This window comes from Ammospiza caudacuta, chromosome 28 (assembly GCF_027887145.1).
Source record: "Ammospiza caudacuta isolate bAmmCau1 chromosome 28, bAmmCau1.pri, whole genome shotgun sequence".
NCBI classification, from domain to species: domain Eukaryota; kingdom Metazoa; phylum Chordata; class Aves; order Passeriformes; family Passerellidae; genus Ammospiza; species Ammospiza caudacuta.
In genome coordinates this window covers 6,167,020-6,193,512 of record NC_080620.1, presented here as the reverse complement: position 1 = coordinate 6,193,512, position 26,493 = coordinate 6,167,020, and the positions used below count along the sequence as shown (strand labels likewise).

The 26,493-nt window shown below is 56.0% G+C and overlaps 2 protein-coding genes across 2 annotated transcripts; one reads left to right on the top strand and one right to left on the bottom strand.

The window, feature by feature from the left end:
* The first annotated feature begins 956 nt into the window (after positions 1-956).
* On the top strand, positions 957-7,067 carry TMEM161A (transmembrane protein 161A). The gene is made up of 11 exons (XM_058821129.1): positions 957-1,105; positions 1,185-1,265; positions 1,545-1,642; positions 1,942-2,098; positions 2,311-2,462; positions 2,665-2,725; positions 3,088-3,231; positions 4,075-4,188; positions 4,651-4,825; positions 5,848-5,944; positions 6,392-7,067. Exons 1-11 carry the CDS (start codon positions 1,008-1,010, stop codon positions 6,655-6,657), a joined length of 1,443 nt encoding a protein of 480 aa, XP_058677112.1. The 5' UTR covers positions 957-1,007; the 3' UTR covers positions 6,658-7,067.
* A 4,102-nt stretch (positions 7,068-11,169) lies between these two features.
* Positions 11,170-25,936, bottom strand: SLC25A42 (solute carrier family 25 member 42). Its single transcript, XM_058821096.1, has 8 exons — positions 25,923-25,936; positions 19,825-19,941; positions 17,618-17,729; positions 15,866-15,891; positions 14,914-15,080; positions 14,102-14,218; positions 13,618-13,769; positions 11,170-12,987 (listed from the first exon to the last, which is right to left on the bottom strand). The coding sequence occupies exons 2-8, from the start codon at positions 19,900-19,902 to the stop codon at positions 12,662-12,664; spliced, it is 978 nt and encodes a 325-aa protein (XP_058677079.1). The 5' UTR covers positions 19,903-19,941; positions 25,923-25,936; the 3' UTR covers positions 11,170-12,661.
* Positions 25,937-26,493: the final 557 nt, after the last annotated feature.

The window sequence follows — 26,493 nt, the reverse complement described above, 5'->3', positions numbered from 1 at the left end:
CACCGCCGGGCGCGGGGCACCGGGCCGGGCCGGGAGGAGGGAACAGCCCGCCGGGGTGCCCGTCCTGGCACGGGAATGGGGGTCATGAAACCGAGATTTGGGTCCTGGCCCTGAGATTTGGGTCCTGGCACTGGGATTTGGATCCTGGCACGGGGATGGGGGCGGTGGAACTGAGATTTCGTTTTGTTCTTCATGATGCTGCTCTGCTTTGGTTGCTAATAAATTAAATTAATTTTCCCTAGTCGAGTCTGGTTTGTGTGGGTCAGCTGAGGAGGGAGAGTTTGGGTCAGCTTGGGTGGGTCCCTGGCGTTTGCCCGAGGTTATCCCAGGGTCGGGATGAGGGAAGACACGCGGATATGGTTTATTACCGATATTATCGATTGTCGATTATCCCGCGCGGGCTGGGCTCCGCCGGGACTCGAACCCGCGGCCCCGCTGCTCCCGGGAGGCCCCGCCCGCGGAACCGCGCGCCGCGCAGAGCCCGCCCCTCCCACAGCCGCCCTGCCATTGGTCAATAACTTGCCAATCAAAAGGAACACACCCTTGGATTGGTTGATTAGGGGGGCGTGGTTGAGGGGGCGGAGCCGCGGGCGGGCTTCCTGCGGGCGCCTTTGCGCTGACCCCCGGCATGGTGGGACCGGGACGGACCGGGGGGGAACCGGGCATGGACCGGGATGGAGCGGGGGGGAACCGGGGGGAAACCGGGGTGGATCGGGGGCGGAGCGGGAGTTCTGAGCGGGGTTGCGTGGCCAGGCTGCCCGGAGGGTCCCAGGGTTGGGCACGGCCGGGGGGTCCCGCAGTGACCGTGGGCAGGGGGTCACTGCCAAGTGACCACGGTGACCGTGGCCTGGGGGGTCACTGCCCGGGGGTCCCAGGGGGTCCCCACAGCCCCCCAACCCCAGAGGTGACCCCGGGTGTCCCCACGTCCCCCCAGCCCCGGTTAGCCGGGGGTGTCCCCAGGTCCCCCGTCCCCGCTGGTGACCCGGTGGCTGTCCCCGCAGGCGGTGATGGGGGTGCAGGTGGTGGTCACCCTGCTGGCCGCCAGCCTGATGCAGAAGATGGCCCCGCACTGCTCCTTCGCCCGCTGGCTGCTGTGCAACGGCAGGTACGGCTCTGTCCGTGTCCCCCGTGTCCCCCGTGCCCCCTGGGCACACCCCGCCCCTGTCACCCCCCTGTCCCCGCAGCCTGTACAGGTACAAGCACCCCTCGGACGAGGAGCTCTGCGCCCTGGCCGGGAAGCAGCGCCCCAAGAGCAGGAGGGACAGGTCAGCGTCACCTGGGGGTGTGAGCGGGACACGACTGGGGCTGGGGACACGTTTGGGTTGGGGACATGATCAGGGTTGGGGACACGTTTGGGCTTGGGGGCACACTTGGGGTTGGGGACACATTCGGGGCTGGGGACACGTTTGGGGTTGGGGACATGTTTGGGACTGGAGACGCGATCGGGGCTGGGGACAGCGGGAGCCACCCCAGGGTGCCAGGGGGGACAAGGGGACAGCCGGGTGTGACGCAGGGACAGCCAGGCGCTGCTGTGCTCCCTGCAGGAGGGCCAGCGGGGTGGCCGAGGACAAGCCCCTGTCGGTGCCACGGGACATCGAGCTGCAGCTGGACACCAGCCCCATCACGGCCGTGGACGCACTGGGTAACGCCCGGGGACGCTGCGGGGCGTCCCAAAGCGGTGACAGATGTGTTCCCAGCATGGTGACGTGTCCCCAGCCCAGTGCCATGTCCCTAGCATGGTGCCATGTCCCCAGCCCAGTGCCGTGTCCCCAGCGCAGTGCCATGTCCCTAGCTGTGTCCCATGTCCCCAGCTGTGTCCATGTCCCCAGCGCAGTGCCGTGTCCCTAGCATGGTGCCATGTCCCCAGCCCAGTGCCGTGTCCCCAGCCGTCCCCAGCTGTGTCCATGTCCCCAGCCCAGTGACACGCGTGTCCCCATGCAGTTCTGCGCCATTTCCTGGAGTACCAGTGGTTCGTGGATTTCTCCGTCTACGCCGGCGCCGTGTACGCCTTCAGCGAGGGCTATTTCTGCCTGGTGAGCCCGGCCCGGGAGAGCAACCTGGGCGTGCTCTGGTGCCTGCTCACCGTCCTCTTCTCCGTGTATCCTCAATTCTTGGGGTCCCACACAAAAAGGGGAGCCCCAGCACCGTTTTTCCACTCCCATCTGAGGCATAACACTGAATTTTAGGGGTTATTTATGAGGAATTCTGCAGGTGCCCCACAGAGGAGCTGGTGGTGGCTTCGTGGTGGGGATGGTTGGGGGTGAGCAGAGCTTTGGGGTCCCCATTTCCTTGACGCCATCCCCACCCCAGCAAGGTGTTCTGCGTGGTGATGCGTCACTATTTCCGCTCCGAGGAGGGCGGCGAGCGCTCCGTGTGCCTCACCTCCGCCTTCTTCTTCCTGCTGCTCGCCATGCTGGCCCTGGTGGTGCGCGAGGACTACCTGGAGTTCGGCCTCGAGGCCGGTGCGTGACGGGCACGGGGACGGGGACAGGGGAGGGGGCGCTGGGGACCCCGGCCAGGGGGTCACACGTCCCTGGTCACTCCCTTGGTCAGTCCTCCCTGGTCACTCCCCAGTGGTCACTCCCTGGTCACTCTCTGGTCACTCCCCAGTGGTCACTCCCTGGTCACTCCCCAGTGGTCACTCCCCCGTTGGTCGCTCTGCAGGTCTGGCCGGAGTCTCCTCTAACCTGGAGCCCATCCTGAAGCCGCGGGGCTGGGAGTGGACGTGAGTGGGGACCAAACCCCATTTTGGGGACATTCCTGGGGAGTTTGGGGTGGGAACTCTCCAGGAATGGGCACAGCAATGTCACCCTGTCCCCTGTGTGTGTCCCCAGGCTGGCACAGCAATGTCACCCCATCCCTGTGTGTGTCCCCAGGCTGGCACAGCAATGTCACCCTGTCCCCTGTGTGTGTCCCCAGGCTGGCACAGCAATGTCACCCCATCCCTGTGTGTGTCCCCAGGCTGGCACAGCAATGTCACCCTGTCCCCTGTGTGTGTCCCCAGGCTGGCACAGCAATGTCACCCTGTCCCCTGTGTGTGTCCCCAGGCTGGCACAGCAATGTCACCCCGTCCCTGTGTGTCTCCAGGCTGCCCCTGGCCAGGCTGGCCTTCAAGCTGGGGCTGGTGGCCCTGAGCTCCTTTCTGGGCGCCTGCCTGACCTTCCCGGGGCTGCGCCTGGCACAGACGCACCTGGACGCGCTCAGCATGGCGGCTGGCAAGCCCCTGACACAGTGAGTGGCACCTGGGGACAGCAGGGACACCTGGGGGGACAATGGGGACACCTGGGGATGAGGGGGCACAGACGCACCTGGACGCGCTCAGCATGGCGGCTGGCAAGCCCCTGACACAGTGAGTGGCACCTGGGGGGACAATGGGGACAATGGGGATACCTGGGGACACCTGGGGAGGGAGGGCTGGGCACCAGGACCCCCCAGCTCTGGAGGAGGTTTGGGGTGGGAGGAGAGGGGTCTGTGGGGGCTCTGTGGGCTCTCTGGGGTCTCTCTGGGGTCTCTGGGTTGGTGACAGTCCCTTTCAGGCTCCTGCTGCACGTGCGGTCTCTCTGGGGTCTCTGTGGGGTCTCTGGGGTCTCTGGGGTCTCTATGGGGTCTCTGGGGTCTCTGTGGGCTCTCTGGGGTCTCTCTGGGGTCTCTCTGGGGTCTCTGGGGTCTCTGTGGGGTCTCTGTGGGGTCTCTGGGGTCTCTGGGGGGTCTCTGGGCTCTCTGGGTTGGTGACAGTCCCTTGCAGGCTCCTGCTGCACGTGGGGTCTCTCTGGGGTCTCTGTGAGCTCTGTGAGCTCTCTGGGGTCTCTATGGGGTCTCTGTGGGGTCTCTGTGGGGTCTCTGTGGGGTCTCTGGGCTCTCTCTGGGGTCTCTGGGCTCTCTGGGTCGGTGACAGTCCCTTGCAGGCTCCTGCTGCACGTGGGGTCTCTGGGGTCTCTGGGGGGTCTCTGGGCTCTCTGGGTCGGTGACAGTCCCTTGCAGGCTCCTGCTGCACGTGGGGTCTCTGGGGTCTCTGGGGGGTCTCTGGGCTCTCTGGGTCGGTGACAGTCCCTTGCAGGCTCCTGTCCCTTGCAGGCTCCTGCTGCACGTGGGGTTCGTGGCCCCCGTGCTGGTGGTGCTGCTCTGGGTCCGGCCCCTGGCCCGGGATTTCGTGCTCCAGGCCCCGCTGGGCAAGCAGACGGTGCAGATGTGAGTGCCACAGCTGGGGGACATCCCCGGTGACCCCCGCGTGTGACAGTGTCCCCACAGTGACCCCCTGTGACACCCAGTGGCCCCCGTGACCCTCTGTGTCCCCCAATATCCCTCGAATGTCCCCCCAATGTCCCCTGTGACCATCCGTGACCCTCAGTAATCCCTGCGACCCCCAGTGTCCCCCAATGTCCCCCGAATGTCCCCCCAGCGTCCCCTGTGACACCCAATGTCCCCCAACAGCTCCTCAATGATCCCCTGTGACCCTCTGTGTCCCCTGTGGATCAGGGATCCCTGTCCCTATCCCTGGTGCCATCCCCGGTGTCCCCTGTCCCCATCCCAGTGCCATCCCTGGTGCCATGCGCAGTGCTCCCCCGGTGCCATCCCCGGTGCCATCCCCAGTGTCCCGTGTCCCCATCCCGGTGCCACCCCGGTGCCACCCGGTGTCCGGTGTCCCCGCAGCCTGTCGGACGCGGCCTTTGACACGCTGCGCCTCTGGGCCGTGGTGGCGCTGTCGCTGCTGCGGCTGCTGGGGACGCGCCACCACCTGCAGGCGTACCTGGCGCTGGCCGAGCGCTGGGTGCGGCGCATGCGGCGCCAGGCGGGGCGGATCCCGGCCCGAGACATCCAGCGGCAGGTGCGGGGCCGGAACGGGAGCGGGGATGGGAGCGGGAACGGGGATGGGAGCGGGGATGGGAACGGGGATGGGAACGGGAACGGGGATGGGAGCGGGAACGGGGATGGGAGCGGGGATGGGAACGGGGATGGGAATGGGAATGGGAACGGGGATGGGAGCGGGAACGGGGATGGGAGCGGGGATGGGAACGGGGATGGGAACGGGAACGGGAATGGGAGCGGGGATGGGAGTGGGGATGGGAATGGGAACGGGGATGGGAGCGGGGATGGGAACGGGAACGGGGATGGGAGCGGGGATGGGAACGGGGATGGGGATGGGAACGGGGATGGGAGCGGGGATGGGAACGGGGATGGGAGTGGGGATGGGAACGGGAACAGGGATGGGAGTGGGGATGGGAACGGGAATGGGAACGGGGATGGGAGTGGGGATGGGAATGGGAACGGGAATGGGAATGGGAATGAGAACGGGAACGGGGATGGGATTGGGGATGGGAGTGGGGATGGGGATGGGAGTGGGGATGGGAACGGGAATGGGAACGGGAACAGGAACGGGAATGGGGATGGGAACGGGAACGGGAATGGGGATGGAACGCGGGAACAGGATTGGGATCGGGAATGTGACCGGAATCAGGGTCAGGATTGGGATTGGGACTGGGAACGGGGTGGGGATTGGGGTTGGGATCAGGATCAGGGTCAGGGTTGGGATGGCGATGGGGATGGGGACCAAGACCGGGATTTGAGATTGGGATCAGCATCGGGATCAGGATCAGAATCGGGATTGGGATTGGGGCATGGCTCCCAGGATTTGCGCTGGGGACTCCCGCATTCCCTGTGAGCATTCCTGAATTCCCTGTGAGCATTCCCGCATTCCCTGTGAGCATTCCCGCATTCCCTGTGGGCATTCCCGCGTTCCCTGTGGGCATTCCCGCATTCCCGCTGGGCATTCCCGCATTCCCTGTGAGCATTCCCGAATTCCCTGTGGGCATTCCCGCATTCCCTGTGGGCATTCCCGCATTCCCGCAGATCTCCAGGATTTACTGCTACGTGTCGGTGGTGAGCCTGCAGTACCTGGGCCCCGTGATCCTCACGCTGCACTGCGCCCTGCTGCTCAAGACGCTGGGTGAGCAGGGGCTCGGGGGGCTCGGGGGGCTCGGGGGGCTTTGGGGGCGGCAGGAGGCCACCAGGACCCCAACTGTCCCCAGCTGTCACAGCCCCCAGCTCTGGATGTCCCCTGGTTCAGTCCCCCGGTTCTGCTCTGGTTTGCAGTGGGGACAAACTCAGTGCTGGGACTGTGCCACCAGCAGGGCTGGGGCACAGGGACATGCCAGAGCTGTCCCCTGTGTTCTTCAGACCCCCAGACCTGTCCCCTGTGTCCCCCAGACCCCAGACATGTGCCCTGTGTCCCCCATGCCCCAGACCTGTCCCCTGTGTCCCCCATTCCTGTCCCCTGTGTCCCCCATGCCCCAGACCTGTCCCCTGTGTCCCCCATTCCTGTCCCCTGTGTCCCCCAGACCCCATTCCTGTCCCCTGTGTCCCCCATGCCCCAGACCTGTCCCCTGTCCCACAGGTCAGCACTCCTGGGGGCTGTACCCCGCCGTGTCCCCCGCCGTGTCCCCAGCAGCGCCGGTGGCCCCGCCGCGCCCCGAGGGTGGCCCTGGGGACGCCGAGGACGTGCAGGTGGTGGTGCAGGAGATCTCGGGGCTCCTGGGCTGCATCTTCACCCCGCCCTTCTTCCGAGGACTCTTCTCCTTCCTCACCTGGTGGGTGGCCGCCTGCCAGGTGATCACCAGCCTCTTCGGCCTCTACTTCCACCAGTACCTGGCAGCGTCCTGACTGGGGGGACTGGGAGGGACTGGAGGGACTGGGAAGGACTGGGAGGAACTGGGAAGGACTGGGAGGAACTGGGTGCTGCCGGTCCCTCATTGCTGCTTTGCCTGCTTGTGCCACTTTGAGGACACCTGTGGGGACATTGGTGCCACTTTGAGGACACCTGTGTGGACATTGGTGCCGCTTTGAGGACATTGGTGCCACCAGGACGGGTTTAGTGCCACCGCTGTGCCTGCCCCTCGTGGGGACACTCCAGTGCTGCCTTTTCCTGGCGGGCAGCGGCTCCTGGCGTGCTGGGGACACGCTGGGGACATCCAGGCGTGGCACCAGAGATTTTGGGGTTTTTGTGGGGTCTCTGCACCCCCGTGCTCCGTGTGACCCCAGCAGCCTCGGGAGTGGCTGCTCCACAATAAACAAGTGACACCAGTGTCGTTGTCACCCAAAAGCTGCTCTCGGTGTCCCCAACTCCTACAGCAGGTCCCACTGTGCTGCTTTAGGCACCACCTGGGAGGAGCAGACCTGTCCCTGTGGTCACCCGGTGCTGGTGACACTGTGGGGTGGGGACACGCAGGGTCCCCGTGCTCTGAGCTGTCCCTGGGGTGGGGTGCTGCAGCTCCGTGTAACGGGATTAGTCGCTCTGGGCTGCCCGGAGAAAGGGCCGGGGCTCTCATCCTGTTTGATGGCCTTGTAATGGTCCCTGATTCCCTCTGCCAGCCCGGGAGCAGCAGCAGCAGCAGCGCTGGGCCGGGGTTAACTGGGCTAATCCAGCTCCTCTTCCTCCTCCTGCTGCTGCTGCTGCTGCTGCTTCCTGGGAATCCTCGCCCTGGATGGTTGAGGGGAAAAAATAAAAAATGAGGGGGAAATTCCCATTTTGTAAGTGGAGAATCCAAAGCCCAGCTCAGTGAGAGATGGGGAATCCAAACCCCAGCCCAGCCAAAACCCAGCGCAGTGGGAAATAGGGAGCTCAAAGCTCAGCCCAGCAGGAAATGGGGAACCCAAAGCCCAGCCCAGCTTAGTGGAAAATGAGGAATCCAAAGCCCAGCTCAGTGAGACATGGGCAACCTAAAGCCCAGCCCAGTGGGAAATGGGGAACCCAAAGCCCAGCTTAGTGAGAGATGGGGAATCCAAAGTTCAGCTCAGCCCAGTCCAGTGAGAGATGGAGAACCCAACGCCCAGCCCAGCCGGTTGGGAAGGCACCGTGCGGGGGGATTCCCGCAGGGTTTGGGGTTCCGGGGTGCACGCGCTGTCCCCGCTGTGTCCCCTGTGCGGTGTCCCTGCCCCGCTCTGGTGTCCCCTGTGCGGTGTCGCTGCCCCGCTCTGGTGTCCCTGCCCCGCTCTGGTGTCCCCTGTGCGGTGTCGCTGCCCCGCTCTGGTGTCCCCGCGCGCTGTCGCCGTGCCGCCTGTCGCCTGTCGCGTTGCCAGGGCCGGTGGCGGCGCAGGCAGACACGCAGCCGGAGCGTCCCGCGGGAGCTGCCCAGACGGGTGACCCCGCCCGGCGGCGACAGTGACAGATCGAGCAGCCGGCGGCGCAGACACGGCCCGGGCACCGAGGGGCCCCGCGGGGTTTGGGTCTGGGGGCTGCAGAGCAATGGGGCGGGCACGGGGGCAACGGGAGGGGATGGTGGTCCGGGGAGCCGGGGGATCCCATGGCTGGGGGGGCTCGTCCTGGCAGGGAGGGATGAGGGGAATCCATTTCCACCCCATTTTGTCCCAAATGGGATCCCTGGCAGGGAGGGATGTGGGGAATCCATTTCCACCCCAAATGGGATCCCTGGCAGGGAGGGATGTGGGGAATCCATTTCCACCCCACTTTATCCCAAATGAAATCCCTGATAGAGAACTCTTTCCCATCCCATTTCCACCCCGAATGAGAACCCTGGCAGGAAATATTTCCCACCCTCTTTATCCCAAATGAGATCCCTGACTGGGAAACCTTTCCCACCCCATTTCCACCCCAAATGGGATCCCTGGCAGAGGGGGATGAGGGGAATCCATTTCCATCCCATTTCCATCCCAAATTGGATCTCTGGCAGGGAGGGATGCAGGGAATCCTTTCCCACCCCATTTTATCCCAAATAAAATGGCAGGGTTTGTGACGGGATTTTTGAGGGGTTTTTGGGGGGGGTTTGAGGGTTTTTTGGGAGGATTATTAAGGAGTTTTAAAGGTTTTTTTGGGAGGATATGAGGGTTCTTTTTTGAGGGTTTTTTGGAGGTTGTGAGGAGATTTTGGGCAGAGGATGTGAGGGGGGTTTTGGGGGGTTATGAAGGGTTTTTGGGGGGGATTATGAGGGTTTTTTGGGGGGGGTTTGAGGTTTTTTTTTTGAGCATTGTGAGAAGGTTTTTGGAGGGATTTTGAGGGTGTTTTTTGAGCTTTGTAAGGGGTTTTTTTGGGGGTTATAAAGGTTTTTCTGGGGGGCTTATAACGGTTTTTTTGGGAGTCCGGAGCGGTTTTTAGGTTGGAAGCCCCAAAGCCGAGCTGGGGAAGGCTCCACTGCCCGAGCCGACAGCGCCACCTGCTGCCACCGCCTGGGGACAGCGACAGCGCGGGGAGCGCCGCGGCTCCTTCCCTTCCTCGGGATCCCCAAAATGCAGCAAAGCCCCAGCAATCCCCCCGAATCCCAGCAAACCCCCAGCAATCCCCCCGAATCCCAGCAAAGCCCCGACACAAAGCACGGCAGGAGATCAGTGCGGCCAAGGGGGCACAACCCTCAAAAAAACCATTAAAAAACCCTAAAAATCTTCACCAGGACCCCCTCAAAAATCCTCACGAGCCCTAGAAATATCCCTTCATAATCACCCCGAAAAACCTTCTCATAAGCACCCAAAAATTCCTTTAAAAACCCTTCATAATCCCCCCCAAAAATCCCCTCAAAAAACTGCAAAATCCTTTCATAAACCCTCATAATGCCCAAAAAACCCTCACAGCCCTAAAAAATCCCCTCACAACCTCCCCAAAAATCTCCTCACAAACCCCCAAAAGTCTCCTCATAAACCCCCATAAATCCCTTCAGAAACCCCTAAAACTCTCCTCACAAACCCCCAAAATCTCCTCATAACCACCTAAAAAACCCCTCAAAATCCCCCAAAACGTTCCAGGCCTGAGAACCCAGAGAAGCCGTGCAGAGCCCCAAAGTCAATCATATTTTTTATTAAATATACATCCTCTCTTGGCACAAATCTTAAAATATATAAACATTATATAACAAAGTGTCTTCACTGCAATAAAATAGAATCCAGATCCAAGAAAAGTCGTCAAAACCGACACGCACACGTGGATGGTGAGGGCACGGGAAAAAGGCAATTAACAGTGTTTGTGCTAATTCATTAATTAACAGATGCATAGACCACACAGGCAGTGACCGGTGCTGGGACACCCTGCAGCTCGTGGTGATTTTGGGGGGAAATGGGGGGAAAAAAGGAAGGGGGAAAAGAAAGGGGGAAAGAAAAGGGGGAAAAAGAAAAGGGGGGAAACAGAAAAGGGGGGAAAAAGAGGAAAAAAGGGGGAAAAAGAGGCAAAAAAGGGGAAAAAAAGGTGAACAAAAGGGGGCAATCAGCCCCTAGAAGGTACAAAGTGAAGATCCCAAACCAGCCAAGGAGCTCAGAAAGTTCCCCCAAACCATCCCATGGTGCCTGAAGTTCCTGGAGCATCCAGGCTGTGAGGGGAAAACGTGCTTGGGCTGTTGGGAAAACGCTAAAAAGCTGCAATTTTGACGATTTGGGTGCATTTTTCTGGACCTGGTTTTCTCGAAGTGCCAGTGCGGGGCTCAAGGTGCAGGAAGAAGCAGGAGGGGGGAGAGGGAAGGAAAAACAAAAAGCACAGATTTGGTGGTGATGCTTTAAGGACCCGTGATAAAGGGGAGTGGGAAATTAAATTTGAGAGGAATAAAGTGGAAAATTAGGGAATTGCAGGAAAGGAAAAAAGGGAAAAAAAGGGAAAAACTCCTGTTTTGAGTTGTTTCCTTTCTCAGAGTTCTCCCTGGCCAGCACACCTCAGAAAAAATCTGGAACGTGTGTGAATCCATGCAGGGAAGAAGAGAAGGGAAGGGAACACTCTGTTTCCCCTTTTCTACATTCAAAAAAGGGAAAAAAGGAAAAAAAAAAAAAAAAAAAAAAGCTTTTTAAACCAACCCAAAGCAGCAACAGGCTCTGAGAAACAAAAGCACCAAAACCATCAGAGGCTGAACTCAAGGACAAACACCCAGCCTGCAAAACTTGTGGGGAAATTGGCTGAAATTCCGAATTTCAATCAGGTGCAGCTGCTAATTAAAGAAGGGCTCGTCAGCGCCCCCAGGCTCCTGGAATTCCTGCTTTTCCCAGCGGGGAGGGGACCAGGAGGGACAGGACACGAACACTGCTGGGAGTTCCTCCCTCTGGATCAGGACTAGAGCAGGGTAAATTGGCTTCTCCATTGGAGAAAAGAAATGGGGGCCTGAGCAGGGGAAAGCAGAGCTGGGAGTTTTCCACAGCCCCCAGACAATGACACAGAACTCCTCCCAAAAGGCCGGGGAGGCCGCCACCTCCCAAAAGCCCGGGGATCTTCAGTTCCCAGGGAAATCAGGGAATGTGTCGCCCTGATAAAATAAATGCCAGTTCCAGTGTGCCCCTTCCAGTGCTGGGAACACGCTGTGTGCCCACACCCCCTGATTGCTAAGGAAACATTTGGCATCGGGAGCAGCTCCGTGCTCCCAAGAAGTGCAAAGACAAAAAGGAAAGGAGAAGGCTGCTCCTGCCCCCTTGTGCAATTCCTTCCACTGCCACCCATCCCATCCAGCTCAAGTACACAACAACCAGGAAAGGACAGGCTTGAAGGTAAATCTAATCTTTTTCTCACATTATGGACTCTCTCTGAAAAAAGGGATTTTTTCACCTTGGTTTGTGTAATCTATCATCAGAGGAGCCTGAAGTCTGCTCTGACCTCTGAATTTAACAGAGGGATGGATCACCCCACCAAAAAAAAATCTGCATTTCCCTGAAAACTGATTGGAAAGAGGAACAGGGAGAGATTAATCCCAGCTGGAAGTGATTGGCACGGCAGGGTTAAACTCCAAGGGGATTTCAGGGCTGAAGCAGCTGAGGGGATGAGTCAGTGAGCAGAGGTGCCAGGACCTACACAGCAGGTACCACAGGGGACACCAGGACAGCTCTGCTGGGGACAGCCCGGGCTGCAGCAGGGCTTGCTCTCCCGGGTGCACAGAGCAGCGCTAACACTGAATGAGACACACGCTGGGGGTTTGCAGGGTGAACAGCTCCTCCCTCAGCGCTGCAGCCCTGGAAAACGCTGCCTCTCCAGGGCAGGGCACACACGGGAAACACAGAGCAGCTGGAGCGGATCCAGTCTGCAATCCAGGCACAGCCCTGCCCGGCGACACCGACAGCACACAGAGGAAATCTCCTTCACGGAAGGGCCAGAACTGCCCTCCTCTGTGCCTCCAGTCTTTGGTAATCTCAGAGGGACACCACAAACGAGGGACATCGATGCAGCGCAACCCAAAAGCAACGGGGAAAGGGCAGCATTCCCAGCCAGAGGAAACATTCAGCTTTCAGAACAAGTGTAGCGTCCTGGGCCTGCTCTCACAGCCCAGGGGAATCTGCAATTCCCTACGGCCTACACTGGGGTATTGCACTTGGCAGAGTGTAGGGAGCTACAGCACTGCCCCTTCCCAGACCCAGGGGCTCCTTCCCACCAGCTCCGAGCCCCCTCTGCCACCACCCACCGCCTCCATGTGCCCACGGGGAGCCAGGTGAGGAGCCAGGAGCAGCACGGGTGGGTGGGAGGCTCCACTCCTGGGGCAGAGTCCAGCAGAAGGCTGAGGCAGCTGCTTGGGAGGACTCAGCTCTGCAGAATCGGGAATTTCTCACTCGGGGAACGGTTAGGCTTCCAAATTAAAAAGGGGAAAAAAAACCAATCCGGGAACAACAGGGGAAAAACCCCACCAAACGGGCGAGTTCCCAGCTGCAGGAGCACGTGGGAGGCCAGGGAAGAAGGAACTGCTCTCTCTGCAGGAAGCCACTACCTGTCGAGGCCGGGGCCGTGCTGCAGCTTGCGAAGCAGGATCTGCGTCAGGTCGAAGGTGGTGAAGCTGATGCCCACGGCGATGGGGCCCTTGACCCAGTTCATGCTGAGCCCCTTGTAGAGGCCCCTGACGAGTCCCTCCTCGCGCACGATGTCCTGCATGGTGTGCAGGATGGAGCTGTAGGTGTGGCCCAGCACGCCGGCCGTCTGCATGCGGCGCCGCACCACGTCCAGCGGGTACGAGGCCGACTGCCCGATGAGGCCGGCGCACGCCCCGAACAGCAGCCGCTCCGGGGGCGAGGGCTGCACCTTCCCGCTGTGCTCTGGGGGACACACAGCACAGGGGGTCCTTGGAACTCACTCACAATTAAAGTTTTGTTACCCAGCTTTCATTCCCCCCTCGCCCCGAACAGCAGCCGCTCCGGGGGCAAGGGCTGCGCCTTCCCGCTGTGCTCTGGGGGACACACACAGTGGAATTCACTCACAATTAAGAGAACAGGATGGAAGGATGGAGGGCTCCTTCCTGAGGTTGCGCTCGTGAGGTTTTGTTACCCCCAAAACTTGGGTTTTGTTTTCCCGCAAGTTGCTCTCCCGAGGTTTTGTTGCCCAGAGAGAGCTCCCAAAGCTTTGTTTTCCCCAAGTTTTGCTCCTCAGGTTTCATTCCTGAGGTTTTGTTCCCCAAGTTTTGTTCCCAAGCAAAATCTTCAGAAAGGCTCCCCAAAATCACTAGAAAAGGTCCCACAAAACAAAATCCCAAGTGATGAGACATTTACTGACATGTCACAGCTACAACTCCCCAGGTTTTGCTCCCAACTTAGTGCACAACCAAGTCCTTCTCCACCTGGAAATTCCCCTTTTTTTCCCTGCACTATTCAGGCCCAGCTTTCCTTGTTCCCACCTGGAGCTGCTCAGACCCCTCAGCACCCCAAACCCTGCAGCATTCCCTGCTTTACCTGCGTGCACTTTCTTCAGTGTCTCGTAGGTGAAGAAGCTGAGGCCAGCGTAGGGGATGACGCCCAGGATGGTGGGAGTGAAGCCCCTGTACAATGTTTTCAGCCCCTCCTCGCGGGATATGCGGATGAAGACATGCACAATGCTGCTGTACCTGCCGTGGGGACACGGGGAGAGCAGACCTGCGCTGGTCAGTGGCTGGGGTGCTCCCAGCAGGGCTCCCTGATGGATTAATTGGTAATTAATTTGGCTCCGAGCTCATCGGGCAGCTCGGAGGGGGTTTCAGCTCTCTTGGGTTCTCCTGGGTCCAGCTGCCCTCCTGAACTGGTCTCCCAGTACCCATCTCCTCCCACATTCACACCTCTGGGCATTGAATCATTGCTCAGACCCCGGAGCTTTATCCCACCAAAGGAAATAACCCAAAAAAGGGCAATAAAACCACGTGACCTCTTAAAAAACCCATAAAGTTGTGTATGAGGCACTTACATCTCCTTGGGTGTGACAGCCATGCGGGCACGGACCATGTCCAGGGGGTAGGTGAGCATGGCAGCCGTGGTGCCAGCCAGGGAGCCGGCAATGAAGCGAGGGAACGGCGTCAGTGCCCTGGTGTGGGGTGAGAGAGGAGACCAAACGTCACCTGCAGCTGCAGATCCCACTGGAGCTTCCCCCTCAGTTTCCTTCCCCCCAGAGCTTCTCCCTCAAAGGTTCCACCTCACAGCTTCCCCTCGGAGCATCCTCTTGGAATCTCCCCCTCAGAACTTCCCCTCACAGGTTCCCTTCAGAGCTTCCTCCTCAGAGTTTCCTCTCGGAGCTTCCCCTCACATCTTCCCCTCAGAACTTCCATCTTGGAGCTTCCCTCTCACAGTTTCCTTCCCCTCAGAACTTCTACCTCAAAGCTTCCATCCTGGAATTTCCCCTCACAGCTTCCCCCTCAGAACTTCCCCTCAGAGCTTTCCCCTTGGAGCTTCTCCTCACAGCTTTTCCCTCAGAGCTTCCATCTCAAAGCTTCCTCCCCAGAGCTTTCCCCTCACAGCTTCCACCTTGGAAGCTCTACCTCAGAGCTTCCCCCTTGGAACTTCTTCTCACAGCTTCCCCCTCAGAGGTTCCACCTTGGAGCTTCTCACAGCTTCCCCCTTGGAACCTCCACCTCAGAGCTTCCATCTTGGAGCTTCCCCTCACAGCTTCTCCTCAGAGCTTTCCCCTCAGAACCTCCACATCGGAGCTTCCCCCTCAGACCTTCCATCTTGGAGCTCACCCCTTAGGACCCCAGCAGGACCCCGAGTCCCGCTGCATCTTACTTTCCCTGGAATCCGTAGTAGTTGCCCAGGATCTGCTTGTACTCCTCGTGGGCGCAGAACTGGATGGCGGCGTAGGGGATCACCCGCACCATGGTGGCCGAGTTCCCCCTCCAGAGGCTCCAGAAGCCCTCGTTGAGGTAGGTGTGATAGATCAGCCTGTACGCTTCCTGAGGGGAAAAACCACCCATGGGGAGCAGGCCAGGGGGATAAGAGTGGATAAATCACCCGTGGGGAGCAGGCCAAGGGGATAAATCACCCGTGGAGAGAGGAAAAATCACCCGCGGGGAGCAGGAATGCAGGGCCGGGAGCTGACCCCACAGATAAACCCCTCCAAGCTCCTGCCCATGGCCTCCCCGGCACACCCACATGCTTTAAAATGCAGTTTGTGTGGGATAAATGGATAAATAAATAGAAATTAATTAAAGGAAAATATTGAAATTGCACTGTGCACTTGTTTTTCAGAGCATTTCCATGCCCAGATCCCAGAATCCAGCAAGGGCAGAGTGAAGCTCCACACAAGAGCAAGGAAGGGTTTTTAGATCCCAGCCTGCCTCAATTTCCCTCTCAGGGAAGGCACAATTTACACAAAACCCCTTCCCCAACCCAAATTCATCTCCCTGGGGCCAGGCAGGAACATTTGGATCACAAACACCACACATAGAAAAGCTGGAAAGGCACTCAGGAAGTCAGGAGAGCGATCAGATCCCGGATTTAATTCCCTATAAATGCTGGAACAACTCCTGTGTGGTTGGGGAAGGGAACGAGCACTAGAAATGGTCCCAAGATCACCAGGAAAGGTCCCCAAATCATGAGGAAAGGTCCCAAAAACACCATTCCCAGTCTTTCCCTCTGTGTTTTCATGGAATGCTGCTGATAAATCCCCAAAAAAGTGAAATATCAACAAAAGATTAATTAAACACTTCAGAGCAACAGCAGACAGACATCACCTCACCTTGGCAGAAAATCTTTTTGAAGACACTAAAAAGAAAAACAACAACAAAAAAAAAGATTAGGGCTTGCAAGACATAAAAATAAATATTGATCCATGAATCCCTAAATAAGGGATAAACAATCAGGTGTTTTGTCTAAAGGGATAAAAATAGAAGGAAAAGTATGAATGCAAGAGGAAATAGAGATTCTTTGTCTTCTAAATGCTCACATAATTTAACACAAAAGTAAATTTTTTTCCCCCTGCTGCCTGTTAGGAAAATTCAGTTTGTGCAGAATAAATGAATACATAAAAACAATTAATGAAAGAAAACCCATCAAAACTGCACTGCTCAGTTATTTTTCAGAGCATTTCCAGCCTCATTCCAGAATCCAGCGAGGGCAGAGCGAAGCTCCACGCAAGAGCAGCTCCAGCCCAGCCAAACTCAAATGAACTCCCTGATTTTTCTATTTTTTCCCCCCTTCCTTTGCATCCATCCAAAGTGACAGCACCTCCTTATCTGTGCAGGGTTTGGGAGCAGGATTTGTCTGGCAGGAAGGGAAAGCCCTGGCTGGAAAGCTTTAATGAACGTGGCTCCAATTAAGGGGCTGCTGCAGCTCCTGCCTGGCTCATCTGAGGCGCTGGGAGCCTCTCGAGTGCATCCAACAATTCCATGCAAATCCAGTTTTCCCCACTGCTGCTCCCCTGTGCAATTCAATGCTTTTATTTGGAATTTTTCTTTCTTTTTTTTTTTTTTTTTTTTAAGGAATAAAAACTACCTCGATGAACAGTGATGGTTATCAAGGGGGTTTTGTTCCTTTAAAAATTATTTAAAATAATAAAACGATTGAGTTGTGGGAAATTCACTGAGTTTGGGATGGCAAAGCTCATCCACCCCTCTGCCATGGACACTTTCCCCCATCCCAAGCCCCATTTCTGACTCAAGGCATCACTTTGATGATCCAAAGATATTTTCCCCTCCTCACAGACAGGGAATAAAACCCCTTAGGGCAGCAAGAACCCAAAAACCCTATCACATCCCAAAAAATTGCTCCCATTGGAAGATTTAAATCCCATCCTGGGATGGGCTGAAGCACACAGGGATTTTTGGGAATGCCCAAATTCCAGGAGATCCCCTGGCCCAGCCCAGCTCCGTGCCCCTGATGTTTCCACCCCAAAATGAAACCTGGGTGTGTGGTTTGGGTGGGAAAACCCCAAAATTCAGGTGCCAGGGGCAGCCCCAGCCCCCCTGATCCACATCCAGCAATTGCAGAGCTCCTTGCTCTGCCCAGAATGAGAATCATGTGAGCAGAAATCAATTCTAAATTAAATGTCAGCCAGGGATTAGGCTGAGCCCAACTCAGTTAATCTGGGACGTCACCAGGCTTAAAATTCTTGGCTTTCCCAAATGTCCACTGAATTAAAGGCCTGTGCTGTTCCCTTTGGGGTAATTGGAGGAGTTGCAGTGCAACAGATCCCACAATCCCCAAATCCTGCTAAACACAGGGAAATTCTCTGTTCCACTCACAGGAATGCGATTTTCTGTGGCAATTCAGGGGTGCCAGAGCACACAGATCCGGGCGTGAGCAGCTCCAGTACCTGCTGCCTCTCATTCTGGGGAGAGCTGACACCATTTGGGCACCCAGCCCTCAGCAGGGAACCCTCACAGCCCAATTCCCCCTTCCCAGAGCCCCCACATCTCCAGGGGAAGGAGCTGGATGAGCACAAAGGGCTCAAAATTAAAAACAAATTGGGAAAAAAGCCCGGAGGAGTCACCTTGGAACATGATTTTTGTCCTGTCCAGAGGAGCCACTGCAGTTTTAGCCACAGCCCCAGCCAGAGCCCCGGACATCAGCGAGTTCAGCACTTTCTTCTTCTCCTGGTTATCCTGGCAAAAAAAACATTGGATAAAGGGAAAAAACATTAAAAATCAATGCCACAAGGAATAACATTTCACCTTTTGTGCAGCATTCCCCCAGGGCCAGGATTTGGGTCAAAATGTCTCACTGAGTTTCCAGCACAGTGCACTCACTGCTGGTTGGACTGGGAGGCAGAATTCCAAGCATTCCTCCTGCATGTGTTGTTTGCTCCCTGTTATTTCTCTTTTTTCTCCCTCCCCACGATTTTTGGGCACGGGCAGAGGGGAAGTTTTGGAAGAGAAGCACCCCAGCCCTGTTCCCACACCATTCCCAAGCTCCTGAGGGTCAATCCAGGCACTTTCCCCCTTCTGTGGTGGAATGAGAGGGATTTTGGTGCTGGCATTCCTGCCACAGCTCACAGCTATAAAATCAGCATTTCTGTCCCACAGGGAACAACAACAAAAAGCCACAAAATCCAACCCAGTGGAGGCTGGGCAGTGAGAACAAGCCCAGGCTTGATGTGTGAACTTTTGCCACTCCGTGGAGGAGAGGAGTTAACATTTTCCTTGTGTTTCCCAACCCCAGAGTTAATGTTTATGACCCAAAACCCCTGGGTCAGCTCAATTCCCCCTCCCCAGCTGTGCAAAGGTGAACTTCAGCCCCAGATCTGGCTTAAACCCAGCAAGGCTGGGAGGAATCTGCCTTCTCCTGAGCTTCCAGGGGCAGGGAAAGCACAGAGTGGGGCAGCCTGACTAGGAATGGTCCTGGGTGTCACTGGGATTGTGTCCTGTGTGTCCCTGGGAATGGCCCTGGGTGTCACTGGAATTGTCCTGTGTGTCACTGGGATTGTCCTGTGTGTCACTGGGAATGGTCTGGGTGTCACTGGAATTGTCCTGTGTGTCACTGGAATTGTGTCCTGTGTGTCACTGGAATTGTGTCCTGTGTGTCCCTGAATTGTCCTGTGTGTCACTGGAATTGTGTCCTGTGTGTCACTGGAATTGTGTCCTGTGTGTCACTGGGATTGTCCTGTGTGTCCCTGAATTGTCCTGTGTGTCACTGGGAATTGTGTCCTGTGTGTGTCACTGGAATTGTCCTGTGTGTCCCTGGAATTGTCCTGTGTGTCCCTGGAATTGTGTCCTGGGTGTCACTGGGAATTGTGTCCTGTGTGTCACTGGAATTGTGTCCTGTGTGTACCTGGGAATGGTCCTGGGTGTCACTGGGATTGTCCAGTGTGTCCCTGGAATTGTCCTGTGTGTCCCTGGAATTGTGTCCTGTGTGTCCCTGGAATTGTGTCCTGTGTGTCACTGGGATTGTCCTGTGTGTCACTGGAATTGTGTCCTGTGTGTCCCTGGAATTGTGTCCTGTGTGTGTCACTGGAATTGTCCTGTGTGTCACTGGGAATGGTCTGGGTGTCACTGGAATTGTCCTGTGTGTCACTGGAATTGTCCTGTGTGTCACTGGAATTGTGTCCTGTGTGTCACTGGAATTGTGTCCTGTGTGTACCTGGGAATGGTCCTGGGTGTCACTGGGATTGTCCTGTGTGTCCCTGGAATTGTCCTGTGTGTCCCTGGAATTGTGTCCTGTGTGTCCCTGGAATTGTGTCCTGTGTGTCACTGGGATTGTCCTGTGTGTCACTGGAATTGTGTCCTGTGTGTCCCTGGAATTGTGTCCTGTGTGTGTCACTGGAATTGTCCTGTGTGTCACTGGGAATGGTCTGGGTGTCACTGGAATTGTCCTGTGTGTCACTGGAATTGTCCTGTGTGTCACTGGAATTGTGTCCTGTGTGTCACTGGGATTGTCCTGTGTGTCACTGGGATTGTGTCCTGTGTGTCCCTGGGAATTGTGTCCTGTGTGTGTCCCTGGAATTGTCCTGTGTGTCCCTGGGAATGCCCAGCCCGTTCCCAAGGGGACGGGAAGGTCTGGATCCCCTCCCACCCCATGGACTGCAGCTTTTGGGAGCCCAGAGCTCAAAGCCAACTCCTCCAGACCCTTCCAGGGCTGGAAGCAGAGCTGAGGCGGGGTCCCACCTGAGAGGGGGGAATGAATTCCCTCCCTGGAAATGCAGGTGGGGTCTCACCTGGGAGGGAGGAACTCTCTGCAGCCCAGCCCAGCCCCTGCTCTCACCTCTGCAGGAATCCAGGCTGGGCCGGGCTCCACATCCCTCTGGAATTCCACTGGAGCTTCTCTCACACCATTACCCATACCAGTCACACTGCCGCGGGGCCAGCAGAGCTCCAGCTCCTGAATGCAACCCAAAAAACAGAGGAAAAACGTCAAAAATGGGAAATATCCCGGTGATACAGCACAGGGTTAGGGAGCGACCCACCCCCAGCTGAAATGCCTCTCCCAGTTCCCAGGAAAAGGGCATTCCCAGGATCCTGGTGCCATTTCCTTCCTTTAAGGTGTAAATGGATTTTTAGGGGGGGCAGATAAAATTCATATCAACCCTTCTCACCCCACAAAGAACTCAGCTGCAATAAACCACCAAAATATCCACAATTTCCAGAGAAAAGGGGCAGATCCTGCCCTCTCCCCATGAGCACTTTGGTGGCTCCTTGGGACTGCTGAATGAGACACCAGAGAGGGAAGGTGGACATTTAAAACATCCATAATTTCCAAGGAAAGGGAGCAGATCCTGCCCTCTCCCAATGAGCATTTTTGGCTCCTTGGGACTGCTGAACAAGGAGACACTGGAGAAGGAAAATGGAAATTTAAAACCCTCTGGAAAAAGGGGAAAAAATAGTGCCAGGCCTGAGTTCCCCAGGGCAAGGGGAGGTTATTTTGGGCAGAGAGGGATCCAGTGCCTCACACGTGCCACAAGGGCCATTGTGGGTCTCATTGCTGCCTTCCAGGGCTCCCTCTCCTCCCAGGCTTTTCCTGCTCTGAGATGGCCCCAACCCAAGCTACAGGAGGAAAGGTCAGCCTGACCTTGGCTGCAGAGTGTGGACAAAGGAATAATTCTGTTTAAATGGAGTAATTCGCTGTTTCAGCTCTGACTTTCTGATATTTCTGCCTTTTACGCTGCAGCTTGTCCAGCCTGGAATCTGCAGGGCTGGGATTGCCGCTGTGCCAACCCCGAGCTGGCCCTGGAGCTGCTCAGAGGGGCCCTGCAAGGACCCAAATCCCTTTTCCAAGGCCCAGAGCTGCTCCCACAGCCCCATTTGGAGGGTGAAACCCTGCAGGGAAATGATGAGGAAATGAGAATTCCTGGATTCAGGCACCTCCTGCCCCCAGCACCTCCCTCCCTCCGATGCCTGCGAAACCTCGGGCACAGCAATTTGCTTACGTGGGCATAAAAATCCATTCCCAGCCTCTTTTCCCCCCTTTTTTTGACAATCTCAGGTACTTTATGCTTGTCAGCACCTTTCAGACGTGCTGACCTGCTTTTTCCCCCTCATAAATGAACGCCAGCCCTCATTTCCCAGCCTGGCAGCAGATTTCAAACACAGAGCTCAGCCCTGGCTGAACTCAGGCATGACCAATTTGGGATGAAGGAGCCTCACCCTCGCTCTAGAGTGGGGAAAACACACCTGGAGGCCTTTAATTATCCCACAATTAACGATGCTTGGGGTCGGGAGGACTTTTAGGATCATCTCATCCCACCCCACACCTTCCACCACCTCGAGTTGTTCTAATCCAGCCTTGGGATGGGGCGGCCACGGCTCCTCGGGGAATTCCCTCATCCCAAAATTCCTTCACACAGCTAAAATTCCTAAAATTCCTTCCCAATTAATTATCCCAGAATTAACGATGCTTTGGGTCAGGGAGGACTTTTAGGACCACCTCACCCCACCATCTCAAGTTGTTCCAACCCAGCCTCGGGCGCTTCCAGGGATGGGGTGGCCACGGCTCCTCTGGGGATTCCCTCACCCCAAAATTCCTTCCCACAGCCAGAATTCCTCCTCAATTAATTATCCCACAATTAACAATGAGGACTTTTAGGATCATCCCATCCCACCACCTTGAGTTGCTCCTACCCAGCCTTGGGCGCTTCCAGGTTTGGGGCGGCCACGGCTCCTCCGGGAATTCCATCCCCACCAGAATTCCCTCATCCCAAAATCCCTCCCCAATCTGCCAGTCCCACGTTCCCTTTCCCTGTGTGAAGCCGTTCCCCTTTCCTGCCTCTCCAGCCCTGGCAATCCCCTCCCTCTCTGTTCTGTTGTCCTGTGCCCCTCAAGGGCACCGTTTGGTGTCCCCAAAGCCTCTCCCCGCTTGCCAGAACTCTGGGGAATTTGGGAACCCCAAACCCAGGGGTTCCGACCCCTGAGGGCACTTTGGGAACTCAGGGAGGGACAAATGCAGATTTTATGGGATACAACACCCCACGGGACCAGAGCAGCGCTGCTGGAAAAGCTCCCTCACCTCACCCGAGCCAACACAAACCCCGCGAGCATCAGGAGCGGATCATCCAGAATTATCATTATTAATTATTCCCAATTAATTCTAATTCTTTCTAATGACCCACAGTCATTTCCTTCCCTTCTCACTCCTCCTTATCTGCCAGGCCTGGAAAAACACTCTTTGTTTCACACCTTTCAATTTTACACCTTTGGCTGTAAAATTCCCTTTTTTTTTTTTTTTGGACAGGTGCAGATTTTATCCCTGCCCTGCCTGCAATAAATGTAGGTCACAATATCAGATTTATCCCTGCCAAAAATAAAAATAACCCTCCTTCCCTTCACCCCCCAGAAATGGTGCTAAAGGGCAAAGGAAAGCAAAATGCAACTTTCTTTTAAAACACAACAATTGGGAAAGAGAGGCCTGGAGGGAAATTTGCCAGATTTAAATGATGGCATTAAGGCTGGATTTATTTTTGCATCATTTACTCCACAATATTCCCTTTTATCCTGTTCAGCCACATTCCTTTTCTATTTTTGGTGCCTGAGCCTACAAACACCTGTTTGTGTGCTCCATTTTACACATCAGCATGCACAGGCTCCAGAGCAAAAATAGCTTTTATTCATTTATTATTTTTATTCCCTTCTGCTGGCCCCAAAGCTGGATTTCATTCTGGCCTCGGGCTGGATTCTGAGGTCAGGGGATTATTCTGACCAAGAATTCACACCGGAACCACAAAACCCAAAAATTATCTTAAAATTCGGTCTGAATTAAAGTTTTGGTCTCAGTTTGCAGTGCCTGGATGTAATCACAATAATGGGAATAATCAGAATAGCAGGAATAATCAGAATAATTGCTCCTTCCCACAGCCAAAATCCCTTCACACAGCCACAGAGTGATTATTCAGATTATTGCTATTATTAGATTATTCCCATTTCCCCCATTATTCTGATTATTCCCATTATTAGATTATTCCCATTTTTCCCAGTGATTTGGGAACCAGCAGAGGGAACCTTGGCAAGGGAACACAGAGAGATTATTCAGATTATTTCCATTATTCAGATTATTCTGATTATCCCGATTATTCAGATTATTCCCATTTTTCTGATTATTCCCATTATTGGATTATTCCCATTTTTCCCAGGGGTTTGGAGCCAGCACAGGGAACCCTGGCAAGGGCACAGAGAGGGATTATTCTGATTATTCCCATTATTCCAATTATTCCCATGATCCCCATTATTCAGATTATTTCCATTATTGGATTATTCTGATTGTTGCCGTTATCCCCGTTATTCAGATTATCCCCATCATTGGATCAGTCCCATTTTTCCCGTTTTCCGTGGGATTTGGGAGCCAGCAGAGGGAACGCAGAGCTCTCCCTCCATCCCCCAGAGCAGCAGCCCTTATCAGCAGCAGCTTTATCTCAGGGAGGGCACAGCTCCTGCAGCACCAACAATTCTCCTTTTTCCAAGAAAAAAACCCAACCCCAACCCCTCCCTGAGCGCCAACGAGTTGCTTTTAAAATTTAAATTTGATTATTTTCTGGAAAATCAGGCAGTACAATTGCTGTTATTCATAATAAGCATGAAACAAAATTCATTCACAAAAAAAAAAAAAATTATTCACTTTTTGAAGTGAAAAAAAAAAAGGAAAAATCAGAATAAATCCTCCTCCAAGTAGCAGCAAAGTCACTCAAAACCAAAATAACTCCTGGCTCCTGAGGGTTTTATTTTTTATTTTCCTGACAGAAACCTGTCTGGCCTGTCCCAAACCCATCCCAGCTCAGGGCCCTGCTCTGAACTTTGTGCAACCTCCTGAAGCCAAACTCGTCACACCAAAACCACCTGGAGCAGGGCAGGGCAGGGCTAAAAAATAAAATAAAATAAAATAAAATAAAATAAAATAAAATAAAATAAAATAAAATAAAATAAAATAAAATAAAATAAAATAAAATATGAAATTACTAGGGTTGCCAAATTCCCTTGTCAGAGGATTCTTGCTGAAATCCAACCCCAGCCCCTCTTTTCTTCAGGTCCCAGTTTGGGAAAATAAAGATAAAATAAAAATAAAGATAAAATAAAATAAAAATTTTAAAATTAAATTAAAATAAAATAGAATAAAATACAATAAAAATAAAATAAAAATAAGAATAAAATAAGAATAAAATAAAAAAAATTAAAATAAAATGAAAATAAAATAAAATAAAATAAAATTAAAAAATAAAACAAAAAATAAAATAAAAACTCCGAACTAAACAGGACACGCACAGCTCTGTGGATGCTCAGGGCTGGAACCCAGCCATGGTTATTCTGAATTCCTGTCAGCCACAGGTTGGATTTTCTGAGTTGTTTAAAACCTCAGGATGTTGTGAAAATACTCCAGAAATGCACCTGAACCACGGAGGAGCAGCCAAACCCACACACACACTGAGGGTGGTGCAGCTTCAAAGCCACTCCAAACCAGCAGGCAGGAGGGAAAAACACCATAAACACACCAAAAAACGGGAAAAATCCATAAAGCCACACAAAAAATACGGAAAATCCCTAAAGACACAGAAAAAATTACGGAAAATCCATTAAGACACAGAAAAAAGGGGGGAAAATCCATCAACATACATTAAAAAATGGGGGGGGAAATCCATCAACATACACAAAAAATGGGGAAACAATCCATAAAGACATAGAAAAGAATGGAGAAAAAATGGGGAAACAATCCATAAAGACATAGAAAAAAATGGAGAAAAATCCATAAACACATACAAAAAAAAGGGGAAAAATGCCATAAATACACACAAAAAATGGGAAAAAAAAATCATTACTACCCCAAGCACATCCCTGGCAGCCGGGCGCAGGGTTTGGGTGGAACCCCGCCAGTTCCCCTGCACAGGCTCGGGCTGACCCCGCTGGGGCATTTCCAGCATTCCCGGCTCGCTCCGCACCCCGACAGCTCCAGCCCAGCCGGGGGCTCCGCGGAGCGCAGAGCCGGGAACCGTGCGAAGGTTTTGTTCCTTTAATTCCACATAATCTCAATTTCACACCCCCTGTGCAGGGGAGATCCCGCAGCACAGAAACTTCCCCGGGCTGGAACTTCAGTTTCTTGGAGATTGAAATGATCAAAAAAATTCACATTTATGGTTTGGGGCAGGAGGGGAACAGAGGCGGCACGGAGGGAAGGTGGCAGGGAAAGGGACACGGGGGTGGCAGGGCAGGGACGGGGACACCGGGACAGACTGGGGAGGAGAAGGGACACTGGGACACAGCGGGACCGGCTGGGAAGGTGGCAGGGCACCGAGAGGGGCTGGCAAGGTGGGAGCGGGGCAGGTTGGGGCTGGGAAAGTGTGGGAAACAGGGAAAACAGGGGCTGGAAAGGCAGGGAAACGGGCAGGGAAACGGGCAGGGAAACGGGCAAGGAAAGAGAGAACAGGTGGGGAGAGCTGGCAGGGGGGAAAGCAGGGAAAAGGAGCAAGGAGGAGAGCAGAGGAAAAGGAGCAGGGGAAGCGCAGCCCTCGCTCAGCGCTCCCGGAGCCGTCCCGGGGCCGTCCCGGAGCGCTCGCTCAGCCCCGCCGGGAGCGCTCCCGCAGCCCGGGCACTGCGGGCCGGGCCTCCCGCGCGGAGCCGCGGCCCGGAGCGAGCGCAGCCCAGGCAGGCCCCGCTCCCCGCGGCTCAGCCCGGTCCCGTTCCCCCGAGCGCACCGAGCGGCCCCGCCGCAGCCCCGGGCCCGCCCGGCACGGGGTGACCCCGCGGGAGGCCGCGCCAATGTCACCGGAGCCCCGCGCCGCCGCCACGCGCGGGCCGGGCGCGCCCCGGCAGCCAGGCCGCGGTGCTGGGGCACCGGGGCCGCGTCACTGCCCGCGGCGGGGCCGGCCCGGCCCGGCCCGCACTCACCGGCTCCGCTGCGCGTCCGCCCCGGCCGCGTCCGCCGCCGCCAGGCCGCCCCCGCTGCGCCGCGGGAGGCGGGGCCCGCCCCGGGGCAAGGCCAATCGGCGCGGCGGGGGCAGAGCCCCGTGCGCGGGGATTGGCTGCGGGTAAGGATTGACAGGTGAGGCGGCCAATGGATGAGGGGGGCGCGGCAGGAGGCGGGGCGCCTGTAGCGGCACGGGGCGGGCGGGGAGCGCTCGGTGCGGGGGCGGACCCGGGGAAGCGCCCGGGACAGCGAACGGGACAGCGAACGGCCCCAGGGCACCCCGAACGGCACCGCCGGGACTGCCCGGGACCCTGAATGGCCCCGTCGGGAGCCCGAACAGCCCGACCGGGACCCCGGCGAGTGCCCGGCTCGAGCAGCGACAGTCCTGCCCGGTTCCCCCCTGCAGCAGCGGTGCGGGGAGCGCCCGGGGATCCCATCCCGGGGATCCCGGCCGGTTCTGCTGCCCTGCACGGCCCCGGTGTCCTGCGGGCAGTGGCTCGGCCCGGTCCTGGGGGCAGTGGCGGTGGGCGCTCAGCTCCAGCCGCTCTCGGT